We start from the raw sequence: 24074 nt of genomic DNA, 5'->3' as shown, positions 1-24074 counted from the left end.
ACAATAACTACAAATTGATGAATGATTTTGAATTATTTTGAAGAAAATAAGAAAAGCGGTGGACTTCTAAAATCCGTTCCCTTACCTGAAAATTCTGGGCCATCCCTGAATATTCCCTATATAAAGGATTTTACTCTGTTCATGGTTTGCTCAGACTTGCTGAAGCCTCCTAACTATCTCAATGTCCCAGACTGTGATGTTATTGATCCTCAGCTCACACTTATTTGATATATTTTTACCATTACTATCCCCCGCCTGTGTGTGAACAGTGTGATGTTGCTCTGGGATCCTGTTCCTCCAGTTTCCTGATAGCGAGTGTCACTGCTAGGATCTAAAACATGGGCCCTGGATTCAGAGCAACAGGGCCTCTCTCCCAGGGGAAATATCAAAGAGCTCCAGATCGGACAGTTGATGCATGGGCACGGAATTCCACATTGGAATATCTTCATCGTGTATGGCAGTGTACATTATGTCCATGATCTCAAGCCAAGAGCAAGAGGGAAATTACAATTAAGCAGCCCAAAATTCTTCTTCCCTTCTCCCACAGGCACCTCTCACCATCCCCTGCCCCCGCCAAGCCCACTCACCTATTGCCAAGCCCCTTCGCCAGTACTGCCTCCAGGTGTCTCTCACAATTACTGTGTGAGAGGTGAAATATTCTCTCCGTACTTTGAAGCAGCAGTTAATGCCACACCATCAGAGCAGCCCTGTTTTCATGCTTAACAAACTTTCCAGGTGAGAAGAAAGGGAAGAGTTTCTCAGTGAAGGTGTCAGTGAAAGTGTGGAGAATGGACATGTCATCGCCATTGTAAAAGATCACCTGTCCTCCCTCATAGTCCAGGTAAACTCCAATGGTCCTGGGCTCAACACTGAGAGTCAGGGAGACTGATGGGCTTTCAGTGACGACATAGCCGCAATCAACCCTCAGACACAAAGCCCAGTAACCATTTACAGACCCCAGTTCTATCTTTCCCTTCCGATTGGCTGACTCATTGGTCACGCCCACAACCCATGCAGTCTTGTCCCTGACCTCCACCTCCCAAAAGTGTTTCCCTGATGTGAATCCCTGCGACGCAAGTACAAATGGAGCCTTGTCAAACCCCTTTGTGTTATTACCAGACATTTTAATTTTGCTAGTGGCGCACACAGTGGTCTGCTCTTTGTTGATCCTGAGGCTATAATGTGCTGAGTTTGGATCCAGTGTAAGGCAGGCTGGAACTGTGGGAAAGAAAAAATGCATCATAAATATTTTACACAGGGGAAGGTGAACCTTTACAACTGAATTCACCCCATAATTTCTACATCAACAAATAGTGCAGACTAGGTATAAGAACGTAAGATATAGGAGCAGAATTAGGCTATTTGGCCTGTAATGTTTGTTTCGCTATTCAATCATGAGATGTTTCTTATCCCCATTCTCCTACCTTCTTTCCATAACCACTGATTCCCTTATGGTATGGTATATAATTGTTATATTCCCAGACTCCAGTGTGTACAGCGAACAGATATTACAGACTGGGTACGGTGTACAGTTAGATATATTCCCAGGCCCCAGTGTGTACAGTGAACAGATATTACAGACTGGGTACGGTGTACAGTTAGATATATTCCCAGACCCCAGTGTGTACAGTGAACAGATATTACAGACTGGGTACAGTGTACAGTTAGATATATTCCCAGACCCCAGTGTGTACAGTGAACAGATATTACAGACTGGGTACGGTGTACAGTTAGATATATTCCCAGGCTCCAGTGTGTACAGTGAACAGATATTACAGACTGGGTACGGTGTACAGTTAGATATATTCCCAGACTCCAGTGTGTACAGTGAACAGATATTACAGACTGGGTACGGTGTACAGTTAGATATATTCCCAGACTCCAGTGTGTACAGTGAACAGATATTACAGACTGGTGTATGGACAGATATACTCAGTATCACAGAATCACACAACAATACATCTGAAGTCTTCCCCAAGGCAGCAGTTGCTGAAAGTTCAGTGTGAGGCCTGTGAAGATTTGTGAGTGTATTAGTGAGGTTGGGTCTTCTGATCTAACACTGTGGAGGTGTCCATCCAGGACATGAGTACTGTGATCACCCACTCTTCAGAGTGCCAAGCTTCCTCCATGGACAGATTGACGACTGTCGGAGCCCTTATCACCTCATAGTCCTCACAAGGAATCTGGGCCAGTGAAGAGGTGTGGAATCTGAGTTCCTGAGGATGTGTGAGCTGTGACTGTCCAGGATACCTGGTACAATGCTGCCCGAGCCACTGATTAGGGTTGCACACGCCAGCACATTGATCGAATGGAAGCCCTTTTCCTTTATAACAGTGAATGGCTGTACAGCAACATTCTGAATAGCTACGCGTTCAGTCAATGGTTCCCTGCACCCAGGGAAAGCTACAATTGCTGCAAATCCTCGGGTTCTATCCATTTGACTTTGGCTATCCTGTGTTAAGGAGATGTAATTTCCAGCCCTTCGAAAGCATTACATCTATACACACCTTAGTGGAACGATGTACAACGGGCTGTGTCATCCCACTGAAATCTACACAGGCTGCCTGAAATAAGCCTATTGTGAAGAGGTTCAGTGTGACAGTGACCTCCAATACAACAGACATTGAGCAGTCCGCAACGCAGTTGGATGAGATGCCCCACCCCCGCTGCGAGCGTCTCACAGCGTGTTGTCACAGAGGATGTTGAAAGCTTGAGTCTTCCTCTGCTATGCATAAGAACATACTGGTTTATGATACTAACATGTGGCTGGTTTAACACAGTGAGCTAAACAGCTGGCTTGTAATGCAGAACAAGGCAGCAGCGCAGGTTCAATTCCTGTGCTGGCCTCCCTGAACAGGCGCCGGAATGTGGCGACTAGGGGCCTTTCACAGTAACTTCATTGAAGCCTATTTGTGACATTAAGCAATTATTATTATTATACATCTGCTGTGGGTGTCTGAGTGCTGCTTGACCCTTGGGCTCTGGCGCTGCTCTGTCCCCTTCACACAGTAGCGCTGCACTCTGAGTCTCTTTTGCTGCCTTCCTTTGTCTCCCCTTCCTCCTCCTCATCCCCTTCGCCTACTGAGAGCAGAATGTCTGCTTGTTTCAGAGACTGCAGACCCCTGGATATGACGAGGACCAGAACGCTCTGCATCATAGGAAAGGCCTCCGGTGCAAATAACATCAAAATGGATGGATTTCCCTTACGCGGGAGCACACCCAGTGGTCACTAATGTATTAACAGCAAAGCTGAAACTTTCAAACCTGCCCAAACATGTTTTACCACAGAAGAGACAAATTCTCCGCATGGCGCAGTTCTCACACTGAAGGCAAGTAGTTGCTGTCAATTAAGTAGCTAACAGCTGAATTACATGTTAAATTCACGTTTAAATTTATCATTCATAGAATTTAAAGTGCAGAAGGAGGCCATTCGGCCCATAGTGTCTGCACCAGCTCTTGGAAAGAGCACCCTACCCAAGGTCAACACCTCCACCCTATCTCCATAACCCAGTAACCTCACCCAACACTATCGGCAATTTTGGACACTAAGGGCAATTTATCATGGCCAATCCACCTAACCTGCACATCTTTGGACTGTGGGAGGAAACCGGAGCACCCGGACGAAACCCACGCAGACACGGGAGAACGTGCAGACTCCGCACAGACAGTGACCCAAGCCTAAATCGAACCTGGGACCCTGGAACTGTGAAGCAATTGTGCTATCCACAATGCTACCATGCTGCCCACGCAATAATGCAGGTGTGTTTCCGACTGGTAGCCCTGCAATATAACGTTTTATTGCAAACTAGCATGGGGGGCATGGTGACACTGGTGTCTCACAGTGCCGGGGACCCGGGTTCAATTCTGACATTCGCTGAATGTATTTGTGGAGTTTGCATGTTCTCCCCTTGTCTGCGTGGATTTCTTCCGAGGGCTCCGATTTCCTCCCACAGTCCAAAAATGTGCAGGTTAGGTGGATTGGCTATGATAAATTCTCTTAGTGTCTATGATTCTGTAGCATTGGAAGCTCAGCCCGTCCAAACACGTGGTGCATTACATTCAGCCCTGCGGGAATCAGTGTTCCTTATGAACGCATTATTCTTCCTGATGTCCTTTAACCCTCTTGCTTGACACATGCACGCCTGAGCGGCATTGCAAATCAGTGGGGTGGGCAAGAAGTCACCGACACCGCCTTTCCCGCTGAAGGTCGAGGTGCCACTCGCTCAGTGGATGCCAAGAGCATCAGTCTGGCTTTCCTTCCAGGCAGGGAGATCTATGCTGATAACGAAATAGCGCAGAGCTGAAAATGTGTGGCCCCAGAGTTCAGCAAAACCTCCCTGCAGGTTCACCTGCAAGCTGACCAGGGAAGGCAGTGATCTTGTTTTCCAGAACTGGAAAGCAACAATGTGCTAACATCCATGCTACCAGGACAGATTGAATATCTATCTACGTACCAGGACAGATGAACAGAGGTCACAGCAGAATTTAGAGGCCGTCTGCACTATGATTTTGTAATTCATATTGCACTATGATTTTGTAATTGATATTTGCACACTAATGTATATTGTTACTGTTTACAATGCCAAAAAATACCTCAATAAAATTGTTTGTTAAAAAAAGAATTTAGAGGCCGTGGTGCCCATTACTCCTCTGCATGCAGTGCAGGAAATCTGACTCTGAATGCACGAGCTTCTCTCTAGCAGGGAATATGTAACTCTCAGAGTTGATGAGGGGGAGCCAAGATGTGGTTTATTTGGACTTTCAGAAGGCTTTCAACTAAGTCCCGCATAAGAGATTAGCATGTATAATTTAAGCATGTGGGATCAGGGGGAGTCTATTGAGATGGAGAGAAAACTGGCTGGTGTGAAACAAAGAGTCGGAATAAATGGGTCTTTTTCCAAGTGGCAGGCGGTGACTAGTGGGGTACTGCAGGGATCGGTATAAGGACCCCAGCTATTCACAATATATGGTAATGATTTAGATGAGGGAACAAAATATGGACCGGAGAATCCCATCCTGTATATTTTCAAGACGCAGTTAGATATCGCTCTTGGAGTGAAGGCGATCAAAGGATATGAGGAGGAGACGGGATCAGGGGTGTTGAACTTGATGATCAGCGATGATCATAATGAATGGCAGAGCAGGCTCGAAGGGCCGAATGGTCTCCTCCTGCTCTTATTTTCTATGTTTTCTGTTTCATTTGGAGGGTGCACTTAATCCTGGTGTTTGGCACCGGGTCGGAGAATCCCTGGGGAGGCGCGTTGGCAGTGGCCCCCCACCCCCGGCGATTTCCCGGGCCCTGATGGGCCGAGTGGCCGACGAGTTTGGCCGAGTCCCGCCGGCTTGGATTACTCACCTCCCACATGGCGGGACCTGGCAGGTGAGTGTGCGGGGATCGTCCTGGACGGGGGTGGGGGGATCTCACCCCGGGTGGGAGGGGTCCCCATGGTGGCCTGGCCCGCGATCGGGTGGGCTGGTTCCGTGCGGCCTACTTTACTTAGCGCCGGGCCCCTGTTAGGCTCCGCCATATTGCTCGGGGGCCGGTGCGCATCTGTGGAATTACGCCGGCTGTTCCGCGCATGTGTGAACTCACACGGGCCGTTCCGCGCCGGCTGGAGCTGCGGGGACCACTGCGGCGCCAACCTAGCCCCTTAGGAAGGGGAGAATTCCTCACCTTTGGGGGGCCATTGACACCGGAGTGGTTGGCGCCGGTTTTCACACCGGCGTGGGGACATAGCCGCATTATTAGAGAATCCCACCCATGATCTTTTAAAGGGTGTGCAATTCATTTAAATGTGTACAAACGAGCTCCCCGTCTCCGTGCGGGATGCTGGGCCTGCCATTAAAGTTCCAAAAACTTCATCCTGCGATCGGCAAATTGATTTTTTTTTTCTCCTCCTGCTTCATTTTGCTCTCTCCCTGCCCCCTTCCCCACATGTTAAATTTCACCGCCCACGGTAGGCGTGGAAGATTTCACTCAAAGTATTGCCCTGACTGCAATTGCTGAGGTTACTGGAGGAAGCGAATATAGTGGGGTTTCCCAGAACTTGGCAGCAGTCCCACTGCTCGTTCTGATGGACTCTAATGGCCAAGACTCGGATGTACAGGACACAGTTTCAAAATGTGGATGACACAAACTTGGAAGCTTTGTGCACTGTCAGGAGGATAGTGATAGATTTAGGTATAGGACTGGGTGAATAATTCGCTGCTGAAATTTAGTGCACATATGAACATGGGAACAAGGAGGAGGAGCAGAGCATTTAGCCACTCGAGCCTGCTCTGCCACCTAATGCAATCATGGTTTTTTTTTAATTTAGAGTACCGAATTTGTTTTGCCAATTAAGGGGCATATTAGCCTGGCCAATCCACCTGCACTGCACATCTTTGGGTTGTGGGGATGAAACCCACACAGACACGAGGAGAATGTGCAAATTTCACATGGACAGTGACCTAGGGCCGGAATTGAACCTGGGACCTCGGCGCCATAGGCAGCAGTGCTAACCACTGTGCGACAGTGCCGCCGTTAATGAGATCACGGTTGATCTGATAGTCACCTCAAATTTGCATCGACCTTATCACCTGAGACCCTATCACCCCCTTGCTTCCCAAGAATCTTTCTAGCTCTGCCCTAAAAATATTCACAGGCTCTGCTTCAAACACCTTGGACAGGATTCTCCTGCCGCCGCTGGCTGCTGAGTTTTCCGGCGCCAGGGATTTGGCGGGGGCGGGAATCGCGCACACCGGTCGGCAGCCGCTTGTAGTGGCCCTCCTGGCGATTCTCTGGCCCGTGTTGGGCCGAGTAGCCACCCGTTTCCAGCGTATGTTACGACAGGTACTTACCGGGAAGGACCTTGCTCCACGGGCGGCCTCTGGGGTCCTTGGGGGGGGGCGCGGGGGAATCTGGCCCCGGGGGTGCCCCCATGATGGCCTGGCCCACGATCGGAGCCCACCAATCCGCGGGCGGACCTGTGCTGTGGGGGCACTCTAACCCTCCACGCCGGCTGGTGTAATGGTCCGCGATGGCCGGCGTGGAGATTAACCCCCCTGAGCATGCGCTGGAATGACGCCAGTACAAGCTGGCGCTCCCGCGCATGTGTCAACTCGCGCTTGCCGGCGGAGGCTCTCCGGCGCTGGTTGGCGTGGCGCCAAGCCCCTTCCGCACCGGTCGGCACGGCACAAACCACTCCGGTGCCGGCCTTGCCCCTGAAGGTGCGGAGGATTCCGACACCTTCGGGGCAGCCCAACGCCAGAGTGGTTCACGCCACTCCTTCGCGCCGGAGTTGCCCGCCCCACCGCTTCCCAAAGAATCCCGCCCCTTATCTGAGTGACAACAATTTGCCTCATATCTATTTTAAATGGCGATCCCTTCATTTCTAGTGACTACCAACCCCCCCCCCCCCCCCACCCCCACCCCCCGCCACCCCCGGTTGCAGTTCTGGGAAGAAGAATTAAGAGAGGCAAGAAAACCTAAGGATACAATTCTGAAGGGTATGCCAAAACGAAGAGACCGAGGGATTTATTACACAAATCACTCAAGCTGCCATGTGATTGCACTAGAGAGGGTGCAAAGGAGATTCACCAGTGTGTTGCCTGGGATGGAGCTTTTCAGCCATGAAGAGAGGCTGCTTAGGCTGGAGAAGGCCGAGGGGGACCTGGCTGAGGTGCACATAATTATGAGGGGCATAGATCGGGTAGCTAGCAAGAAACATTTCCCTGCATCAAGAACCAAGGAGAATAGTAACAGGCAGATGATTCAAAGGGGGTTTGAGGAAAAACATTTGCACCCAAAGGGTGGTAGAGGCGGCAATCCTCACAGCATTTAAGAAGTATTTAGATGAACATTTGAAATACTACGGACCAAGTGCTGGAAAATGGGATTAGAATAGGTCAGTATTTGATGGCCGGCAGAGACATGATGGGCTGAAGGGTCTCTTTCTATGTTGTAAAACTCTATGACTCTATGGTAGAGCAGGTTGAGAATATAATTACTAAAGTATTTTGGATCCTGAGCTGTATAAATAGAGACATAGGGCTATCAAGGTGGATAGCTCGAGTTGGGAAGCTGCCTCAATTTAAAGGGCACCGTCACGTGCAATCTTTGCTCTGGGGTGACCGGTTCGAGCCAGGCACCCAAGGATGTGACAGCCATTGGGTTGGGTGAGTGCCAGGCTAGTTAGAAGATCTGCCACCATTTTCCTGGATCTCATCCCAGTTGTGCTAAATGCTGGTAGGCACTCTATCCCTTACCCCTCACGTGCTTCATCCTCTCTCACCCTTACTGAATTCCCCACTGCCATGTCCACGTGCTTTTATCCATGCTCATGATACCCCTTTGATGATCCTTCACATCCCCCTTCTGTGCCTCTTCCATGCCCACTCACTCAGTAATGCACTATGTTTTAAACTCACTGAATTGCAGAGGGGGTCAAAGTGGGGGGTGGCTAGGAGATAACTATTGCCGCTACTCCCCTTCTGAATTGGACCCTGCCAACTTAAGAGTGCATGGTGTACTCTTGCTATCTGCACCTACCTATGGCAGTGAAAATTGCCAATGCCTGCAATGGGCCTGGGAATCCTGAACTTGAGTCATAGCCTCCATTTTGAAAGGTGTCTCTGAAACTGGAGCGATTCTGGCGGGGTTTTCTGATGTGATGCCTGAGGTGTTCAGGGTGAAGGTTGTCCCGAGTCCAGAAGTGTCGACTTTTGGAGTGTCGGACGACCCGGGAGCCCCGGGAGCGAGAGAGGCCGAAGTTTTGGCCTTTGCCTCTCTGGTAGCCCGGAGACGGATTCTGTTGGAATGGAGGGACCCAGGGCTGCCGAAACCAAGGGTGTGGTTGAGCGAGCTCACAGAATTTCTCAGGCTCAAAAAAAAATCAAGTTTGCCTTGATAGGGACTGTGGAGGGGTTTGCTCTGAGATGGAAATCGTTTATTGTCTACTTCAAGGATAGTTAAGACGTCAGCAGGGGAAGGGGGGAGGGTGGAATTCTGTGGTTAAAAAAGGAAGCAGGGTAGGTGGAGGGTAACTGCAGAGAGGATAGGGTGGTGGAGTGTTAGTTATTTATTTGTTATGTGAATTCCTGTTTGTTCTCTATTTGGTTGGGGTTGTGTTTGATGTATATATATATAAGTTCCTTAATAAAAACATAAAAAGGAAAGAAAGGTGACTGAAGTAGGCCCTACTCCACAAAGAAAACCTGGGAAGTAGAATTCAAAGACGAGGAAGGTACAATAAATCCTTCCGGAACACAATTCCAAAAGCATACAAAACATTTGCACGACATACAGGCTCAATTGGAGTATTGTGTCCACAATCGGACATCAGGAAGAACCACTTTAGGAAGGACACGATCGTTTTAGGGCTGGGTGCGTGAGAAGGTTTCTGAGAGTGAGCTGAGGGACGGACGATTTTGATTACTTGGATAGACTGGAGAGGCCGGGGTGGAGTTCCTCAGGGAAGAGGAAACCAAAGAGGAGTTTTAATAGAGATTGTTAAATCATAAATGAATTGAGACTAGAGTAATCAAAGAGAAACGGTTCCGTTGCTGTTAGAGTCGAAAATCAGTGATCACTGATCCAAACTGATCCAAAGAGTCATCAGTGGTATGAGGAACACCAGGCGGGATTCTCTCAGGCCTCGCCGGGTCAGAGAATCGGCAGGCCGGACGCGAATCGTGCAACACTGGTCCGCCGATTCTCCAGTGAGTGGAGAATCGGCGCCATTGGCGTCAGCACGGTCGGTGCGGTGCCGTTTGTGGGGCCGCTCTACGTGGTCTCCCCCCCTCCCCCCCCCCCCCCCCCCCCCCCCCCGGCGATTCTCCGCCCGGGATGGGCCAAGTGCCCGCAAAAACAATCCGAGTCTTGCAGGCGGCGTCTACATATGGTCTTACCCGGCGGGACCTCGGCGTGCATCCTTTCGGGGGCGGCCTGGGGGGGGCCGAACCGGGCGGGGGGGGCCTCCGCTATGGCCTGGCCCACGACCGGGGCCTACTGATCGGCGGGCCGGCCTCTCGGGTTGGAGGCTTCTTTTGCTCCGACCTGGCCCCTGTAGCCCTATGCCATGTTGCGTCGGGGCCAGGAGGCTACCGTGCATGCACGCATTCGCAGCACGCATGCGCAGACCCGCGGCGCCCATTTGACGCCGGTACCAGCAGCTGGAGCGGCATGGGTTGCCCCAGAGCCGTGCTGGCCCCCTGTAGGGCTCAGAATCGCTTCTCCTTGGAGCCTGTTGACGCCATTGTAAAACGCGACAGCATTTACGAAGGTATCAACACTTAGTCTCAGGATCAGAGAATCACGCCCACCATTTTTTAATGCAGTAAGTGGTTAGGGTCAGGAATGTACTGCCTGAGAGTTTGTTGGATTCCTTTGTGGTTTCAGAAGAGAATTGGATAAATATTTGAAGAGAAGAAAATATTGCAGGGTGACTTGCTAGACATGGAGGAATAGATGGAGGGCGGGGGGTGGAGAAGGAGGGGGGTTCGACGGGTATTTGTGGGATGGTGTGGGCGTGGTGTTGGGTTGGGGGTGGTGGTGCTGGCAGTGGAAGGGTTGTTCTTTCAGAGAGCTGGCACAGACATGCTGGGCTGAATGGCCTCACTGTGCAGAACCCATTCTTTGATTCCCTCTGGGATTCTAGAACTTGGACACAGCTACAGGCAGCAGCTTCAGGAGAGGGGTAAGAGAGCAAGATACTGTGCAGAAAATGTCTACAAAGCTGTTGGGTTTCTTACCTGGAGAGACAATCTGCTTCATTCCCTTCCACACTGTGTAGAGAAAAGGACCTTGAAATCCTGTGTATTTCTGTCTGGCAACCATTTGTATCATCTCATCTTCAGCTTTCTCCGCATCTTTCGCTTCATCCCCATCCTTCGCTTCATCCGCGTTCCTGTTTGAATGGGATTGGTGTTACCACTCTCTGCTCGATACAGACTGTGAACACAATATAAAACAGGCAGCACAGCGGTGCAGTGGTTAGCACTGCTGCTTCACGGTGCTGAGGAGTCGGTTTGAATCCCGGTCCTGGGTCACTGTCCGTTTGCACATTCTCCCCATGTCTGTATGGGTCCACCCCCACAGCCCAAAAAGATGTGCAGGGTAGGTGATTTTGCCACTCTAACTTGCCCTTTAATTGCAAAAAACTATTGGGGACTCGAAATTTATTTTTTTGCAAACCATGTGAGAGTTTAGATCAGACACTCACCTTTCTCTCAATCTTTTCAGTTCCTGCAGGATAGAGAATCAGAAACATTTTAATAAATATAAACAATGTGCTATTTTGATTCTAATTTTCAAAGATGTAGGGCGAAATTCTCCCAAAACGGGAGAAATCGTAAAACTGCCGTAAAACCCGCCCGGTTCTGGTCTCCCGTCGGGGCTAGCAGCCCGACGTCGGAGGCTCCGACAAGTCGGGCTTAACGAAAATCATTAAGCCCGCTTGCCGGAGTTAGCGCCGGCTGACGCGTCATATGACGTCAGCCGCGCATGCGCAGGTGGGAAGACTCCACACGCGCATGCGCGGGTGACGTCATCGCGTTTTTGCGCGAAACCCGCGCATGCGCGGGCCGGGTTGCCCCTCAGCCGCCCCGCGTATTGATACTGCGGGGCGGCGGAAGGATAAATAGTGCGCGGGCATCGGGCCCGCTGCCCGCGATCGGTGCCCACCGATCGCGGGCCCATGGCACCCTTGGCACGGCCGTGGTACTGCCGTGCCATGGTTATTTTTTGCGAGTTTGTCACGACGTTTTTACGAACGGCAGGACCAGGTGTGTTTGCCGTTCGTAAAAAGGTCGTAAAGGGCTGGGACTTCGGCCCTTCTAACAGCTGAGAATCGCTGCCGGCCGTAAAAAAACGGCGGCAGCGATTCGGGTCGGGATTTCGGCGGGGGGGGGGGGGGGAGAATAGCGGGAGGGCGTCAAAAAAGTCGGGAAGGCCCTCCCCCTATTCTCCCACCCGTCGTGGGGGGGGGGAGAATTTTGCCCGTTAAGTCAGTGATTCTGGTAAAATGTGAAGGAATCCAGGCGGCATGGTCGCACAGTGGTTAGCACTGCTGCCTCACAGCACCAGGGACCCAATCCCCATTCTGACCTTGGGTGACTGTCTGTGTGGAGTTTGCACATTCTCCCCATGTCTACCTGGGTTTCCTCTGGGCGCTCCGGTTTCCTCACACAGTCCAAAGATGAGGGGTGGGATTCCTCGACGCTCTGCGATGGAATCGCACCCGGCGCGGAGGCGGTGAATAGCCGTTCGCGCCAGAAATCCAGCGCGACAGCCCTTACGCAATTCTCCGTGGACCCGGCAGTCCCGCGTGCGCGGCGATTCTCCGCGGTCGACCGGCTGAACCCCCCGCCAGTGTGGTTTACATGTGGTACCACCCGGCGGGAGCTGGGACCCGCTGGCCGTGGTGGCGGTCCTGGTGGAGGGCGGGAGGTATCTGACTCTTAGGGGGGGGCCTCAGCAGTGTCTAGGCCCACGATCGGGGGCCACTGATTGGCGGGCCATCGCGATCTGGGAGGGACCTACCTTCCTCCACCCGCGCCGAGATGGGCCGCCGTGCGCATGTGCTGACCTGCATGCGGCCGCACGGTCTGGCTAACAGGGCCCCGTCCGCAGCCAGAACTGCCGGACACACGCCGGGGCTCTGCTAGGGCCCTGGAAAACAGAGAATCACCCCGCACCTACAAGGAAAAAGTCTGGAGTGATTGTCGCTCATTTTCCAGTGGGGGAATCCCGCCCATGCAGTATTCGTGGATTGGCCATGCTAAACTACCCCTTACTGTACAAAGATGTGCAGGTTGGTTGGGGTGAAGAGGATAGGCGGAGGGCGTGAGCTTTGGTAGGGTGCTCTTTCAGAAAGTCAGTGCAGATCTGATGGGCCGACTGGCATCCTGCTGCACTGGAGGAATTCTGTGGGTTCCACTGATGCGATAGCACATAAATTACCACCCCCCTCCCCCACCAAAATCATGGATATTGCTGCAAAACACTTTGAAGGTTCACTGATCAGTTCTTCTTATTTCTTATCTTTATTTTGCTATTAACATCAATCTTTCTCAACATTGACATCTTGTCCCCGCCTCCACATTTCCTGACCTTATTCATTAATTTATTGTGTGGTACCTTTTATTCTAGTTCCAGTCATACTGCAGCCAGTGTGAGAACATAAGGACATATGAACTAGGAGCAGGAGTAGGCCATCTGGCCCCTCGAGCCTGCTCCGCCATTCAATGAGATCATGGCTGATCTTTTGTGGACTCAACTCCACTTTCCGGCCCGAACACCATAACCCTTAATCCCTTTATTCTTCAAAAAAAAACACTATCTTTATCTTAAAAACATTTAATGAAGGAGTCTCAACTGCTTCACTGGGCAAGGAATTCCATAGATTCACAACCCTTTGGGTGAAGAAGTTCCTCCTAAACTCAGTCCTAAATCTACTTCCCCTTATTTTGAGGCTATGCCCCTAGTTCTGCTTTCACCCGCCAGTGGAAACAACCTGCCCGCCTCTATCCTATCTATTCCCGTCATAATTTTATGTTTCTATAAGGCCCCCCCGCATGAGGTGCTGACAGTGCAGGTGTCTCCTCAAACACACTGAGTTCAATCCTGACTGCTCCTTATTAATGCTGCACATTGTGCATTGTTGTGACAGGCTTTGAGCCCGATATTATAAAATGCTGTCTGCGATGACACCAACAGCTTTGGGATCTGGTTGTAAAAGGTCACCTTGAGAAAAGTGATGCTGTCTTGCTCCTTGAAGTCTGAATGAAGGTTGGATGTGTTCTCCTTCAGTGACGTCTGACCCCCTTCTATTTTGTTAATGTTCTCCTTCATCAGCTGCAGATCTTCCTCCTTCTGTTTGTTCAGCTCTTCGATTAAACATTTCTCTGCTTTCTCAAGGTGTTGATGGCATTTGGCAAATTCTGCGGAGATGTCTTTTCCCAGGGATCCAGTGAGTTCCTGTGACAGTGAGAGAGATCATTTAAACAGCGGGTTGTTAAAGGGTTTCAGTGTTTAAAGGGAACTGAAGTAATCCTCACCTCCAGCTCTGAAATCTCCCGTTCCTGCTGCTGTTTTAATTCACTTTTGCTTTGGTTTTTATTCTCCATGGAATCCAAGGATGATTTCAGTTGATCCTAAAAATGGAATGAGATCACAGCAAGGTTCATTGTAATGTCTGCTGTTATATCAAAAACTGTGGGGATAGGTCTGTTAACCAGATGCTGGTTTTATGGGGGAGGCAGTATTGCCACTGGACTAGTAATCCAGGGGCCCAGGGTTATTTTTTGTGTACCTGAGTTCAACTCGCACCACAGATGGTGCCATTTGAATTCTATACAAATCTGGGATTAAAAGTCTAATGAATATCCGACCCCCCCCCCCCCCCCCCCCCCGCCCCGCCGGACCGGAGAATCGCTGGGCGGCAGGGTGAATCCCGCCCCCATCGGCTGCCAAATTCTCCAGAGCCGGGATTTAGACGGGGGTTGGGAATCGCGCCCCGCTGGTCTGCGGCTGCTGGTGACCAGGTGTGGTTGTCGCTGTTGTGAAAAACGGCGGCCCGCGTTTCTCCGAGCGGCGTGTTGCAAAACCGGACATGCCATTTTCGGAGGGGGGGGGGGGGGGGGAATAGCGGTAGGTGCGGGAGCGGACCTCCCGCTATTCTCCCACCCATCGTGGTTGCGGAGAATCGCGCCCTATGGGTCTGACTGAATGGTCTTGCCGCACCACCGTGTCAGGTGCGATGAAGCTGTTAAATCTCGTGGGATTTGCGATGCTCGGTCGCTTTGAGAGATCTAACGAGACCTCATGAGATGTCACAATCTGGATCTCGCCCTCACTGGGTGTCATCCTGATTTGCATATTTAAGTGAACAGTTAGCTTCACTTAAATATGTCTGCACCGCATTATCCCATTGCCTGGGATCAAACTGCCGCACCTGGGAGACCTTGGCTTGGTACTGTTTAACACTGGTCCATGCACACATTGACAAGCGAGATCCCATACCTGGTGTTGGAGCCCCCCTGGGTAGTTAGGATCTAGACAGGGTAGTGCCCTGGATCCTTCAATGCCACCCAAGCACTGTGGCTATTCCAGGCTGGCACCATGACAGTGCCAGCCATGCATCCTGGAAGCACTACCCTGGCAGACTGGCAGTGCCACCCTGGAATCTGCCAGGGTGCCCAGGTACCACTGCCAGGATATTAGGGGAACGTCCAAAGGTCTGGGCCGGCAGTGCCAAGGTGCCGAGTTGCCATGTTGCCAATGCTGGGGATTTGGCCAGGGAGTGCCCTGCCCTTGTGAGGTGAAGAGCTGCTTAAGGGCACTCTAATCAGTAGGTTGGGGTTTTGGAGAGTCTGGAGGGCGTGGTGGCCGAGAGATCAGGGCGGCATTTAAAATTACACTCGATCTCTCCCAACAGTGACAAAGTGACGTAAGTGCGGCCTCAGTGAGGTGTTCCCCGCAGAAGCTACAAAAGAAACAAAGTTCCATTGGAGGCTCCAAGTAACACCCCGCTTTGTGCACAAAATGGGACTTTTTTTTCCTATTAAATAGCACACTATGGCTCTTCGACAAAAAGCAGGAATCAGGGCAGCACGGTGGAGCAGTGGGTTAGCACTGCTGCCTCACAGCGCCGAGGTCACACGTACGACCCCGGCTCTGGGTCACTGTGTGGAGTTTGCACATTCTCCCCGTGTTGGGGCAGCACGGTAGCATGGTGGTTAGCATAAATGCTTCACAGCTCCAGGATCCCAGGTTCGATTCCTGGCTGGGTCACTGTCTGTGCGGAGTCTGCACGTCCTCCCCGTGTCTGTGTGGGTTTCCTCCGGGTGCTCCGGTTTCCTCCCACAGTCCAAAGATGTGCGGATTAGGTGGATTGGCCATGCTAAATTGCCCGTAGTGTCCTAAATAAGAGTGAGGGGGGGATACGTGGGTTTGAGTAGGGTGATCATGGCTCGGCACAACATCGAGGGCCGAAGGGCCTGTTCTGTGCTGTACTGTTCTATGTCCTATGTTCTATGTTCTATGTCTGCATGTGTTTCACCCCCACAACGCAAAGGTTTGCAGGGTAGGTAGATTGGCCACGCTAAATTGCCCCTTAATTGGAAAAAATGAATTGGGTACTCTTAAATTTATTTTAAAAAAATGAGGAAACAAGGCCAGTATTCCCAATATCTATGGTAGGGAAAATGTTAGGTATTATTAAAAATGTTATTTGAGTTCTTTGAAGAAATAATATGTGCTGTGGGAAAGGGGATGTACTGTACTTAGATTTCCAGAAGGCCTTTGATAAAGTGACACATCAAAGGTTATGATGGAAAATAAAAGCTCATGGTCTGGGGTAATATAATTGTTTGGATAGAAGATTGGACAGCTAACAGGAAGTGTAGAGTAGGTATAAATGGGTCTTCTTCAGGGAGGCATGATGTAATGAGTGGTGCCACAGGGATCAGTCCTGGGGCCTCAACTGTTTTCAATTTATATATGAGTTGGATGAAGGGATCAAATGTAAGAATGATACATTTTCTGATGACACAAAGATTGGTAGTAAAGTAAATTGTGAAGAGGATATCAAAGGAGGCTACAAAGATTCATAGGTAGGTTAAATAAGTGGGCAAACATTTGGCAACATGGAAAGCATGAAATTGTCCAGTTAGGCATGAAGAATTAAAAAATATATTGTCTACTGGTGAGAGGTTGCAAACCTTTGAGAATCAGAGATCTGTATATCCTCGCGCATGAATCACAAGAGGTTACTGTACAGGTAATTAGGAAAGCTATCAGAATGTTCTAATTTATTGTGAGGGTTTAATAAGGACATGGGGAGCGCACACTGAGTAATATATGAATAAAGTTTTATTTACACAAACGATATATACATTACGATAGATCTCTAGCAGGTTCCTCTCTCTCATCAGTGTCTTACTGCCCGACCTTATATACATTGGGTAATTGAGATAGCCTGCCCCTAGTGGGTGAGCTTATACTCTGCAAGAAGCACTGGGATGACAAGTATCCGGGCGGGATATTACAGAGGGAAATTGAATACAAGAACAGGAAGGTTATGCTTCAGTTATACAAGGCACTAGTGAGGCCACATCTGGAGTACTGTGTACAGCACTGGCCACCTTATTTAAGGAAGGATGTTAATGCATTGGAAGCAGTTTATAGAAGGTTTACCAGAATAATACATTGAATGGACTGGGTACCTTATGAGGACAGTTTGGACAGGCTACGTTTGTTTGTAGGAATCAGAGTCAGCTTTTTTGAAAAGTTTAAGATCCTGAGGGGTATTGACAGGGTGAAAGTGGACAGGATTTTTCCTCTTGTTGGAGAAACTAGAACGAAGGGTCACTGTTTAAAAATAAAAGGTCGCCCGTTTAAGACCGGGGTGAGGAAAACAAAACTTCTGTCAGAGGTTTGTGAGGTTTTGGAACTCTCTCCCTGGAAACACAATAAACAATCCGTCTGCACCTCAGGGCTCTGCAATCTCTCGCCATTTAACACTGCAATTGTTTCTCTTCAAACACATACCCAATGTTATTTGTAAGCTCAATGGAATCTGTTTCCACCAAACCCTCAGGTAGTGCATTCCTGATCCTAACCACTCACTGCATCAAAACATTTTCCTTACACCACTGTTGTTTCTTAGAATATTTGAAAGCGGAGGTTGATAGATTCTTGATAAGCAAGGGGATCATAGGCTTTCTGGGACAAGCAGGAATATGGGGTGATGTTAAAATTAGATCAGGCATGAACGGTAGAGTGGGATCGAAGGGCCGAGTGGCCTACTCCTGCTCCTAATTCGATATACAGATATTCGTGTTGTGATGCAACTAATTTTCAAACAGTTATTTATGTAAATATTGCAGCAAAACAGATTTCCTATAGTTATTTAATGTAATAAAACTGATTTTCATTTGTTAGCAAATGTAAATATTTTAATGAAACTAGTTTCTTACAGTTATTTAATGTAAGTATAGTAATGAAACTTGTTTCTTATAGTTATTTAATATGAATATTGTAACAAAACTGATTTTCATAGTTCGTAAATTGATGGCAGCACGGTAGTGCAAGTGGCTAGCACTGTGGCTTCACAGTGCCAGGGTCCTAGGTTCAATTCCACACTGGGTCACAGTCTGTGTGGAGTCTGCATGTTCTCCCCGTGTCTGCGTGGGTTTCCTCCGGGTGCTCCGGTTTCCTCCCTTAGTCCAAAGACATGCGAGTTAGGTGGATCGGCCATGATAAATTGCCCTTAAGTGACTAAAAAGGTGAGGAGGGGTTATTGGGTTACGGGGATAGGGTGGAAGTGAGGGCTTAAGTGGTTCGGTGCAGACTCGATGGGCCCAATGGCCTCCTTCTGCACTGTATGTTCTATGTTCTATGAAATATTGTAATGAAGCTGATTTTCAGTTATCCACTCCCTCCTTCTTGTGATCTGCGTCCCCTTACCTGGTACTTTGGAACTGCCTTTCTGCATTGGTGGGGCTCAGTGTGGGGAGAATCTAGTCAATTGACACAAATCAGAATCTCATCCTCCTCACAGAATAGGATCAGCTTCTCCTGATGTTCCTCACACAGTGACTGCTCCCTCTCTGTCTCCTCACTGAGCTGCATTGAGGTAGAGAGGGATCTGGGTCTCCTGATGCATGAATCTCAAAAGGCAAGTATGCAAGTACAGCAATTAATTAAGAAAGCAAACAGAACATTGTAATTTATTGTGAGGGGAACTGATCACAAAAGTAGGGAGGTTATGCTTCAGTTGTACAGAGCATTGGTGAGACCACATCTGGAATACAGTGAGCAATATTGGTCTCCAGTATTGCTCTCTTTATTTAAGGAAATACGTTGCATTAGAAAAAGTTCACAGAAGGTTTACTAGACTCATATCATGAATAGGCAGGTTGTCTTAGGAGGAAAGGTTGGAGAGATTAGGTTTGTATCCACTTGAGTTTAGAAGAGGAAGCGGTAACTTGAGGGAAACCTTTAAGATTCTGAGGCACATTGACAGGGTAAATGTGGAGAGGATGTTTCCTCTTGTGGGAGAATCTAAACTTAGGGGTCACTGTTTAAAAATAAGGGGTCGCTTAGTTAAGACAGTGATGGGTAAAAATTTTATCTCTCAGAGATCCCTGGAACCCTCTTCCCCAAAAGGTAGGGGAGCAGATTCTTTGAATATATTTAAGGCAGAGCTCAATAGATTCTTGTTTAACACAGGGTGAAAGGTTATCGGGGTCGGCAGGAATGTGGAGTTGAGGTTACAATCAGAGCAGCCATGATCTTATTGAATAGTGGAGCCGAGAGGCCGAGTGGCCTACTCCTGATTCTAATTTGGATGTTCATTTGTGCTCCCCGTGTTCCTCACAGTCATCTGGTTCCGACAGGGAAGCAGTGAAACGGTAGCATGGGAAGGCATTTCTTACCCTGCGAGATGGCAACCCAACCATTTTGTTATCCATTTCCATTAACACGCATCTCCACACCACAAGAACTAGCATGTTAGCTGCTGAGTGACCCTTACCTTATATTTCTGTTCAGCTCTCTGGAGCGACAGGAGCTCGTGGCCTGAATGCGTGTCCGATTCTTTGCAATCGGCACAGAGGAGGGTCTGATCCTCGTCACAGAATAGCACCAGCTTCTTCCCATGTTCCTCACACTGAGACTGTTCCTTTGCGTGCTTCAGGTTCTTCTCCAGTTGTCGAGCTTCCTCACAGAGATTGGACAACACCTTGTTCGGGGTAAAACCTCTCTGGGGGAGAACCTGCTGACATCCGGGGCAGGACACATCCTCATCCTGGTTCTCCCACCACTTCTGGATGCAGGATTTACAGAAGTTGTGTTCACAGTCCAGCCGCACCGGCTCCACAAACACAGACTGACAGACGGAGCAGGTTAACTCCTCACTCAGGTTTAAGATGTCTTTACTGACGGCCATCTTCAGATGTAGTTCCTTGTTTGACCACTCAGATTCAGGACCGTTTCAATCCTCCCGGTTTATTGTGACACTCGCTTCGCAATCTCTCCTTTTTTATAGGGATGTTGGTCAGCTGGCAGAATTGACTGACAACTCATCATTTGATTAATGTCGAGCTGCAAATCACAATCACGCCCAAAGGATTCGAAACTGGGCGGCGGCAACTGTGCAGATGCACGTCAGGTAGTCAGTCTGGAATTTGGGCTTGAAGGGGAATGGAATGCCAACCGCTCCTCCATCAACTGAAATTCCTTTCGCTCCACACTTACTGCAGCCTGGAGCCAAGTGTACCTGCGGGAAGCGGATGGCTCCTGGATAGTTAAGGGTTTATAAATCAACTTTTTATTGTGCTGCAACCGACTTGTACATTTTTCTTTCATCTCCTTCTGTGGGGTGTGGGCGTCGCTGGCTGGGCCAACATTTATTTCCCATCCCTAATTGCCCCTTGAGAAGGTGGTGGTGCGCTGCCTTCTTGAACCCCTGCAGTCCATGTGTTGTAGGTACACCCACAGTGCTGTTAGGGAGGGAGGAATTCATAGCACAAAGCGAATTGACAGTTCATGAAACCCAGAAAGTTAGGATATCGGTGCAGAAGGTAATAGGGAATGTCAAGGAATGCTGGCTTTTATTTCAAGGGGACTGGAGTTTAAAAGGAAAGAGGTGTTGCTGCAACTGTACACGGTACTATTGAGGCCACATTTGGTATACTGGGTGCAGTTTTGGTCCCCTTATTGCAGGACAGATATATCATTGGAGGCAGTACGGAGGATGTTTATTGGGATGACCCCAGGTGTGGAGGGACTGCCATAGGAGGAAAGATTGAACAGATTGGGTTTGTACTGCTTGGAGTTCAGAAGAATGAGAGGTGATATGATTGAAATATATAAGGGGTGGGATTCTCCGCACCCCCGCCAGGTCGGAGAAACCCTGGGGGGCAGCGCGAATTTCGCCCCGATGCCCCGACGCTGGCTGCCGTATTCTCTGGCGCCGTTTTTCGGGCAGGGGTGGGATTCCCGCCATGCCGGTCGGGGGCTGTTGACGGGGGCTGTTGACAGCGGCTCCCCCCCCCCCAGCGATTCTCCGGGCCCCAAGGGGCTGAGCGGCCTTCAATTTTTGGCCAGACCCGTCGGCATGAATCACTCAACTCATGTATCGGTGGGACCTGGCAGGTGAGTATGCGTGGGCGGTCCTCAGGGGGGCGCTGGTGGATCCGATAACACGAGTGTGCCCCGCGGTGGCCTGGCCTGCCATCTGGGCCCACTGATCTGCGAGTGGGCTTGTTCCGTGGCGGCACTTCTTTTTTCCGCGCCGGCCCCCTATGGGGAAGAGAACCCCCCGCGCATGTGTCAAAATACGCTGGCTGGTCTACGGATATGCGGAATCACGCCCGTCGTTCGGCGCACGCGCGAGATCACGCCAGCCCTTCAGCACACGTACGAACTCGCGCCATCATTTCGGCGCCAGCTTAGTCCCCAGAAGGGAGAATCCCAGCCAAGATTATTGGGGGTTAGACAGGGTAAATGTTGGGAGGATTTTTCCACTCATGGGAGAAAGTAGGACCAGAGGACATCGTCGCAGAATAAGGGATTGCTCATTTAAGATGGATTTCATGGAATCTCTACAGTGCAGAAGGAGGCCATTTGGCCCATCGAGTCTGCACTGACTCTTTGAAAGAACACTCTACCTAGGCCCAATCCCTGCTCTGGCCCTGCATTCCCCACCCAACCTATGGACACGAAAGGACAATAGGCTTATCCACCCATCTGCAAATCTTTGGACTGTGGGAGGAAACCGGGGCACCTGGAGGAAACCCAAGTGGACACAGGGAGAAAGCACAACTCCACACAGTGACCCGAGGTTGGAATTGAACCTAGTTCCCTGGCGCAGTGAGGCAACAGTGCTAACCACTGTGCCATCATAGCCCCTCCCCACTCCCCGGCTATTTGAGTAATAATTAATTCTCTCAAAGACTGGTGAACCTTTGGAATTCTTTGTCCGAGGAAGCTGTGGAGCCTAGATCCTGATACATTTTCAAGGCTGAGACCGATCGGTTTTTAGTTGGGAAACTTTTTATTTTTATTTTAGAGTACCCAATTATTTTTTCCAATTAAGGGGCAATTTAGTGTGGCCAATCCACCTACTCTGCACATTTTTGGGTTGTGAGGGCGAAAGCCACGCAAACATGGGGAGAATGTGCAAACTCCACACGGACAGTGACCCAGAGCCGGGATCGAACCTGGGACCTCAGCGCCGTGAGGCAGCTGTGCTAACCACCAGGCCACCGTGCTGCCCTTTAGTTGGGAAACTAAGGATCAGGGAGATAAGGCAGGAAAGTGGACTTAGTGACTGTTAGACCAGCCATGATTTTATTAAATGGTGGAGCAGGCTCGAAGGGCTGAATGGCCTATTCCTGTTGCTATTTCCTCCGGTCTATGGCGTTATGCCCCCTATATATTGACCCCGTGTCAGTGAAGGATATGTGATATATTTCCAAGTCAGGATGGTGAGTGGACCAGAGAGGAACCTCGCGAAGGTGCCGTTCCCAGGTATCTGCTGCCCTTGTCTTTCAAGATGGCAGTGATCATACCCAGGATTCTCCAATCCCGCGGCCAAGTTCTGATGCGGGCGTGAAAAGTGGCGTCAACCACTCTAGCGTCAATGGTCCCCGATAATGAGTAATGATCCCCTTTCTAGGGGGCTAGGTCGGTGTTGGAGTGGTCCCCGTAGCTCCAGCTGGCGCGGAATGGCTGGCGTGAGTTTGCGCATGCCGCTATGGGCGGCGTGATTCCGAGCATGCTTGGAATGGTTGGCGTGTTTCCGTGCATGCGCGTTGGCTCCTGGCTCCACGCCGGCCCCCAGCAATATGGCGGAACCCTACAGGGGCTCAGTGAGGAGGAACATAGGCCCCCACAGCCTTCCCGCTGATCGGTAGGCCCTGATCGCTGGCCAGGTCACCGTGGAGGACCCCCCCCACCCCGGGGTCAGATCCCCCTCCCTCCCACCCCTCCAGAATGGCCCCCGCAGACACACATTCCAGGTCCCACTGTGTGGGCCCTGAGTAACCCACGCCGACTCAGCCAAGCTCGGCGGCCACTCGGCCCATGGGGCCCGGTAAGCCGGCTTTGGAGTGGCGGGGCCCGATTCTTGCGCCCCCCTGGGGATTCTCCGACCTGGCGCGGGGGTCGGAGAATCCTGGCCCATGTGTCTGGCAGATGCTGTGTAAGGAGCAATAGAGAGTTCCTGCAGTGCATTTTGTACATGGCACACACTGCTGCCACTGTTCTTTGGTGGTGGAGGGAGTGAGTGTTTGTGGATCTGCATGAAGAACATATAACATAGAACTGTACAGCACAGTACAGGCCCTTCGACCCACGATGTTGTGCCAAACTAGTCTAAAACTAAGGTCAAATCAACCTACTCCCAATCATTCTAGTGCACTCCGTATGCCTATCCAATAACCACTTGAATGTTCCTAAAGTGTCCAATTCCACTACCATAGCTGGGGGTGCGTTCCACGCCCCAACCACTCTGAGTAATGAACCTACCTCTGACATCCCTCCAATATCTTCCACCATGAACCTTATAGTTATGCCCCCTTGTAACAGATACATCCACCCGAGGAAAAAGTCACTGAACGTCCACTCTATCTATCCCTCTCATCATCTTATACACCTCAATTAAGTCACCTCTCATCCTCCTTCACACCAATGAGAAAAGCCCTAGCTCCCTCAACCTTTCCTCATAAGACCTACCCTCCAACCCAGGCATCCTGGTAAATCTCCTTTTCACCTTTTCCAAAGCTTCCACATCCTTCCTCTAATGAGGTGACCAGAACTGCATGCAATACTCCAAATGTGGTCGAAACAAGGTCCTGTACAGTTGCAGCATAACCTCATGGCTCTGAACTCAACCCCCCTGTTAATAAATGCTAACACACTATAGGCTTTCTTCATAGCTCTATCCACTTGGGTGGCAACTTTCAGAGATCTATGGACATGAACTCCGAGATCTCTGCTCCTCCACAATCACAGAACCCTGCCGTTAACCCTGTAATCCGCATTCAAATTTGTCCTACCAAAATGAATCACCTCACACTTATCAGGG

General features: G+C 50.0%; 1 protein-coding gene across 1 annotated transcript; it reads right to left on the bottom strand.

Moving 5' to 3' along the window:
• Window positions 1-247: 247 nt before the first annotated feature.
• LOC119976774 (zinc-binding protein A33-like) lies at window positions 248-20042 on the bottom strand. Its single transcript, XM_038817531.1, has 6 exons — window positions 19518-20042; window positions 14038-14133; window positions 13724-13957; window positions 11202-11224; window positions 10732-10886; window positions 248-1218 (listed from the first exon to the last, which is right to left on the bottom strand). Exons 1-6 carry the CDS (start codon window positions 19929-19931, stop codon window positions 683-685), a joined length of 1458 nt encoding a protein of 485 aa, XP_038673459.1. The 5' UTR covers window positions 19932-20042; the 3' UTR covers window positions 248-682.
• Window positions 20043-24074: the final 4032 nt, after the last annotated feature.

The sequence above is a fragment of the Scyliorhinus canicula genome, chromosome 13, assembly GCF_902713615.1.
Source record: "Scyliorhinus canicula chromosome 13, sScyCan1.1, whole genome shotgun sequence".
In the NCBI taxonomy this organism is placed as follows: Eukaryota; Metazoa; Chordata; class Chondrichthyes; order Carcharhiniformes; family Scyliorhinidae; genus Scyliorhinus; species Scyliorhinus canicula.
This window is presented reverse-complemented; position numbering and strand designations above follow the sequence as displayed.